This window comes from Orycteropus afer, unplaced genomic scaffold (assembly GCF_000298275.1).
Source record: "Orycteropus afer afer isolate SDZICR_OR568_19922 unplaced genomic scaffold, OryAfe1.0 scaffold00292, whole genome shotgun sequence".
NCBI lineage: Eukaryota > Metazoa > Chordata > Mammalia > Tubulidentata > Orycteropodidae > Orycteropus > Orycteropus afer.
The window spans coordinates 274959-281614 of NW_006921879.1; the positions used below are offsets into that span (position 1 = coordinate 274959).

General features: G+C 39.3%; 1 protein-coding gene across 1 annotated transcript; it reads right to left on the minus strand.

Moving 5' to 3' along the window:
* Nucleotides 1-2799: 2799 nt before the first annotated feature.
* On the minus strand, nt 2800-3612 carry LOC103205724 (olfactory receptor 11H6-like). Its single transcript, XM_007951112.2, has one exon. The coding sequence runs from the start codon at nt 3610-3612 to the stop codon at nt 2800-2802; it is 813 nt and encodes a 270-aa protein (XP_007949303.2).
* Nucleotides 3613-6656: the final 3044 nt, after the last annotated feature.

Below are 6656 nucleotides of genomic sequence, written 5' to 3' on the forward strand. Positions count from 1 at the left end.
GGTTCAAACCCACCAGCCACTCCTCAGAAAGAAGGTTGGGCAATCCTACTTCCGTAGTGATACTGCCTCGGAAACCCAAGGAGGGGTCGCTATGAGTCGGTGCCGACTCGACGGCAAACAACAACAACAACATAGAACAAAGTGGAATATAGTAAAATAAAGAAGAAAAAGAAAAAAAACACTCACTGCTGTTGAGTTGGATCCAACTCATAGTGACCCATCCTTGGGTTTCTCAGGTGATATCACTATGGAAGTAGATTGCCCAGTCCTCCTTCTGAGGAGTGGCTGGTAGGTTTGAACCACCAGCTTTCTGGTTAGTAGTCAAATGCCTTAGACACTACACCACCAGAGCTTCCCCAAAATAAATAAAGGCGTATATGAATAAACATGCTAGTAAATAAGTAGTTCCAATGTAAGAATAGTTTGTGAAGGTGGTAAGATTTTTATTAAGATTTTTCCTTTATATATAGTATTGAAAGGCTCCCTCAAAGATTCAGATCAACTAATTCTTTACTGTGGCCTGTAACTTCTAGATGATCTGATCCTGCCTACCTCTCCAGCCTCATATACCATTTTCCTTATGTATAGCTAAAACTAACTTTTCCTATTCTTTGAAAAAGTACCATTGACTGCCAGAAGAATGAACAAATCTTTCCTGGAAGGGCAGCCAGAATGCTCCTTGGAAGCGAGAATGGCCAGATTTCATCTTAGTCTTTGATTATGTTTTCAGAAAAGACCATTCCCTGGAGAAGGATACCATGGTTGGTAAAATGAGGGTCAGTAAAATAGGGGAAGGCCCTCAAAGAGATGGGTTGACACAGTGGCTGCAACAATGGGCTCAGGTATAGCATGGACTGTGAGACTGGCGCAGGACCAGGAATTATTTCATTCTGCTGTACATACAGAGGGTCACTATGAGTCAGAGCCAACTCAATAGAACCGAACAACAACAACATGATTACTGGAATTATAGATATATTTGCTTAATTGCCTATTACATATATTCTTACTAGAATATAAGCTTCATGAAGGCAGGGACTTGGTCTTGTCGATAAATGTTTTTCAAATTAATGAAATGCATCAGTGCCAAATGCCCACAGACCTATTTGTTTTGACCAAATAAGCCCTATCACCTGGAGCTGCTATCAAATTCTTCTGAATCTGCCTTTTTCCCCCTCAATATCTTAGATTTACTCTAGCATTTTCTCTCTGCTTTTACCTGTCTAGGCTGTGTGTTCAATTTAAGTTTCCTTCATTTGAAATTAACCCAAAAGTGAAATATCACCGCAACCTATTAAATGCAACCCTATTCCAGGTATCTTAGTTATCTTTCACAGATAGGGAAAGGTAAGAATAATGCAAAGTACTTCTTATTTTATAAATGGAAGTCTTGAAAGTTGAATAAGAAAAGAAAACAAAAACAACATCTACTGTCATGTTTTAGTCATAGTATCCACTCTCTCTTCCTTCCCTTCTCCCTGCTAAGAGCAGAGCTACTATAAGATTTTTATCATTCTGCCTGTATCACATACTTATTTAAAACAGTTGCTCTAAAAGACCAGTCTGTGGACTGATGGATCAGAATGACCTGGTTGCCATTAAATAAAGATTTTCAGAGTCTACTATACTCAAAAAACTCACTGCCATTGACTCATTTTCAACCCACAGTGACCCCTCCTTGGGTTTCCGAGGAGATATCTCTACGGAAGTAGATTGCCCATTCCTCCTTCTGAGGAATGGTTGGTAGGTTTGAACTGCCAGCCTTATGGTTAACAGACAAATGCCTTAGGCACTATGCCACCAGAGCGCCTGAATTCACTATAGGATTCTATTTTAGGAGGTTTTAAAAAAGTCCTGGAAATATATTTTCTACAAAAGTTTCCCAGTTAATTATGAAACAGACAGGCTTAGAAGACAATGATCATTGTTTAGTAACTTAGATACCAATTAAATAAAAAATTTGGCTTATTTATGATTTATTGAGTGGCACCAATTTCCTTTTATCTGAACCACAATGATGTGAATTCTCTATTCATGTACTAGGAGTACAGGAGAGATACTAGGCCAGAAAAAAAAAAAAAAAAAAAAAACAGCATAAGAATGGAATGTGCACTTGTAAAAATAAAATTAAAAATCCAAACAAAAAAAAATAAACAACCAACAAAAAGCATTAAGTCAAGGACTAGGTAAATAATCACACACACGAGGAAAAGAAATTATTGGAGAAAAGTCTAAAGCCCATATATCAAGGTCATTTAATTCAAGTTACTAGCTACTGCTACTAAGTCCTAATTTACTGGCAAGGTCTGGTTTAATTTGGATACCGAAGGAAAAAAAAAAATCAAACTCACCACCACTGAGTCAATTCCAGCTCAAAGAGACCCCCATTGGGTTCCTAAGGCAGTAAATCTTTACAGAAGTAGATTGCTTCATCTTTCTTCTAAGGAGCAGATGGTGGGTTTGAACCTTCTGGTTAGCAGTCAAATGCCTTAGGTACTGCACCACCAGGGCTCTTTTTAAATTGAGCTGCTCTTAGTCACTCCTTGACTAGGCAGAAATTGATGTATTTTTGTCTGGATCTATAGGTACAAATTAATAACAGCTTACCTTTCCCTAGAAATAGAAATAGGGAAAAAAACAGTCTGATCTTGGTCCATTAATTTGCTCTCATTCACTCTGACCAATTTTCATGTGGATCTGAATTTTCCTCAAGGCAGCCTTCATGTCTTTGTTCTGGAGACTGTAGATCAGAGGATTTACCAGTGGAGTCACTGATGCGTAAAACAAGGTTACAATCTTCTATGTTCCAGCTGGGTTTCCAGATGTTGGGCTGATGTACATCCCCATGACAGTCCCATAGAACAGAAATACCACAACCAGGTGGGAACCACAGGTAGAGAAAGCCTTACGTCTGCCAGCTGCTGAAGGGACCCGTAACACTGCTCTGAGAACCAGAGTATATGACCCAATGATGAAGAAGAAGGTAATGAAAATGATAAGAGAACTCAATATTGAACAGGAAAGCTCAAGCCCAGGGGCAGGGATACAGGACAGGGCCAGAAGGGGACCTGGATCACAAACAAAGTGGTCAATAGTATTGGGGCCACAAAAGGGGAGTTGTGTGATAAAATAGATAGGGACTGGGTAACAGAGGAAGGCTGTCACCCAGCAGATGGCCACCAAGTTCATGCAGAGATGATTAGTCATGATTGTTGGATAGTGGAGAGGCCTGCAGATGGCCAGGTACCGATCAAAAGCCATGAGGGGCAGTAAGAAGGTCTCAGTGATGCCCAGGGAGAAGAAGAAGTAGAACTGAAGGAAGCAAGCAGTGAAAGATAGGGTTTTTGTCTCAGATAGGAAGTTACCTAACATATTTGGCATAGTAGTGTTGATGTAACAGATCTCCAGGAAGGAGAAGTTGGCCAGCAGAATGTACATGGGGGTGTGGAGCCTGTGATCCAGGCTCACTGCACAGACGATGGCTCCGTTGCCCATCAGTGTCAAGACGTAAGTCACAGAGAACAGCATGAAGAGGAATACCCGGACCTCTCTGGAGCAAGGAAAACTCAGGAGTATGAATTCAGTCACTGTGTTGGCTCCTGACACATTCATGACTTCCTAAGAGTGAAGAAAAGGGTGAGAATGACTCACCTGGCCTTATTACATAATTCTCGGGGGTATTTCTTTCTTCCTTTTCTTTTTTAGAAACTCCCAAGTTCATAAGATTATATTATTTTATTAAATAAATAATAATCTTACTCTAGTGCTGAAAACTACTGAGTTTTGAGAGTGCTTGATACATTCTGACCCTGACTTTTTGAACTCTGTTTCATTCTTCTTTCAGAATTTCTCAAAATAAAAGATAGGCTCCTAATGCACTAAGCAGCTTGGAGAGGTTAATAATAGTACTTAGAAAATATGAAAATCATGTGTAGAATAAGATATGAAAGACATTTAATATTGGGCACATAATTTCAATTACTTGGATCTTTGGAATCAGAGACACAAATACTATTCATCAGAGGTGAAGAAGAGGGAGAAAGGTAATGAACAAACTCTTTATGGTGGTGTAGTGCCTGAGGCATTTGACTGCTAACCAAAAGGCTGGTGGTTCAAACCCACCAGCCACTCCTCAGAAGGAAGATTGGGCAGTCTACTTCCATACGATACCACCTCAGAAACCCAAGGAGGGGTCGCTGTGAGTCAGATCTGACTCAACTATTTTTAATCGTAAGGGGATCTGATATCCCACACCAAAAAAAATTGCCAAATGTGCTGTCCTTTTTCTAGTGTTCATCAAGCCTGTTAATGCAGGAAATCTTTGAACATCCAAAAACCAGTTGCCATTAATTTAATTCTGACTCATGGAAATCCAGTGTGCTGCAGAGTAGAACCGTTCCATAAGGTTTGCAATGCTGTGACCTTTCAGGGACAGATCACCAGGCCTGTCTTTTTTTGGCTAGTAGCTGAGAAATTAACCATTTGCAGGGTCTTTTTTTGAACATCTGTACATCTACATAATAGCTTTCTATTTGATTCCACCTTTTACCAGCTGACGTAAAATACCTTTGTTAATCATTGGACTCAGTTATAATCTCCTTACAAGTAGAAAAAGTGAGCAATAGATCTGGTATCTTATTTTTTAAGATTTTTGTCTAAAATGTGAGGATTTCTAGAAAGGTTTAGGGATAGTTGCAAAAGACTACAAATGTCAGGCACTTCCAAGCAGAGACCTCTGTGAACCAAAGACAAATGACAGAATCATAAACTGTCTCTCCAGAGAAGGATTCCCTCTCCTACTTCACAGTTCCCTCGGATGCTCTCATCTCATTATAGGTCTGGGAGGTTGGATTTGTTTAGATAAGTGGAGGGAGAGGTGGGAAGTCATTATAATTTTGGAGCACATAAAATGTTCACAAGAAGTTCCTTCTCAGAATTAGACTTAGTCTGGAACCTTTTCTGACTTTCATTGAGAGAGGTGCAAAACAAGACCAATGCAATCTCCTAATATTTTGTGGCCAATAGTTTGGTCTTAATTTACTTTCTGGATGCTCTCAGTTAGTGGGACAATCTTTAATTGGGCCTAAATGACCCCAAGTAATGGTATTTATAGGAAAATATAAGTCCAACACACAGCCCCAGACATTAAATCTTGATTTTTAAAATATTCTAGCTAAGAATATATTAGTTACAAAATGTGTTGCTTTCCACATCACATAATGCATACCTTTAAAGATGATCTTGATTGTTTCACTGGAGACACACTGGAATTGGGAAGATTCAGAATTTTCACATCACACTTCACTTGAAAGGCTCCTCTTCAGTCTATGAGTAGATTATCTCTGGTGTGTCAAAGAAGGTATGTCCTCTCTAGCAGGAATTCAAAGTACCCAAGAGGAATGAGTAAGAGAAGCAAGAAGAAATATTTGGTAACCAATGTTTGGAGACTTCCAGTGGTTTTACAAACTAACTGGAAATTAATTCACTAACTGGCATGCTCAGTCATCTCATTGCTCTCCCATCTTTCAATGGCTATCATCTGGTCTGAGGCAGAGCTAAACATGGCTAAAAAATGGGGAGAGGTGAAGTTTCTTTCAGCCCTGCTCCTTGCATAATCTGTCTCTCAGTCCTTTCCAGATGATGTTTTGCCAATGTCTCTGTTCCCCTAAAGAGCCAGTTCTAATTAGTTAATAAAGACATTTACATACTACTGAAGTTTCTCCTCCCTCGCTCCCTGAGTTTCCCCAGCTCTCTTAGTTTTAAAGATGAGTCTCTACATTCATGTAACTTGGAGTGCTGTTATTTTTACAGTCTTACACAGTATAAATCAGAGCTAAACAGCGAGCCTAAGAGATGTCCTATACTTGTATCTCTTCTGAACCCATCTGCACATAGAAATGGCAGGCGTGACTTGTAATCTGTTTTCACTGCAACATATGGAAGGCAAGGCATCTTTGGTAGCCAGAAGGTAGAGAGGGGAGTTACATTGCCAGACACGCAGTATTGGTTTGTAGGAAAGGTAGTGTATTTGCTATATGGCAGACACTTATCAATGTTACTATGAAATCTGTTTTATGCATCCTAAGGGATACAGTCTCCTATGGATTCTAAAAGTGGGGCTTTATGAAGAAAGGTTATCAGTTATATCCCAAAAGTTTTCTTCCCATAGGAGCCCATTAATTGGCTCTGGGGACTCAGTTTTTCCAGAGATGATCACATCATCTTATGTTATTTTTAGAGCAGATGTTTATTTTGGTTCTCTCGAAAGGTTGTTGTTATGATGGTATAAACACCAGCAACACCAGCTTTGTTGGAACATTGAGTTTATGTTCTTATTCTCTCACACTCAATTTTATTCTTTTTTTTTTTTTTTTTAGCTTGTCTGCAAGTTTTGGACTGACTCTCTTCTTTGTTCCTATCAGAGTTGACACTAGAGTTATAATTTTCTTTCCTGTTGATGCACGCAACAACTTGGGAAGGGCTACTTCCTTTTTTTGGTAAAAGGGTTTCTCTTCCATGTCAGCTTTGAGCTTCTAATATGATACTGATAGTAAGTACGAGGCGAGAGTACTAAGGCAAGAGTGAAAAAAAGAGTAACTTTGTCCTCTGCAATCTCATGATGTAAACTGTAAATGAAATGGGGGTAAGGATGGAGA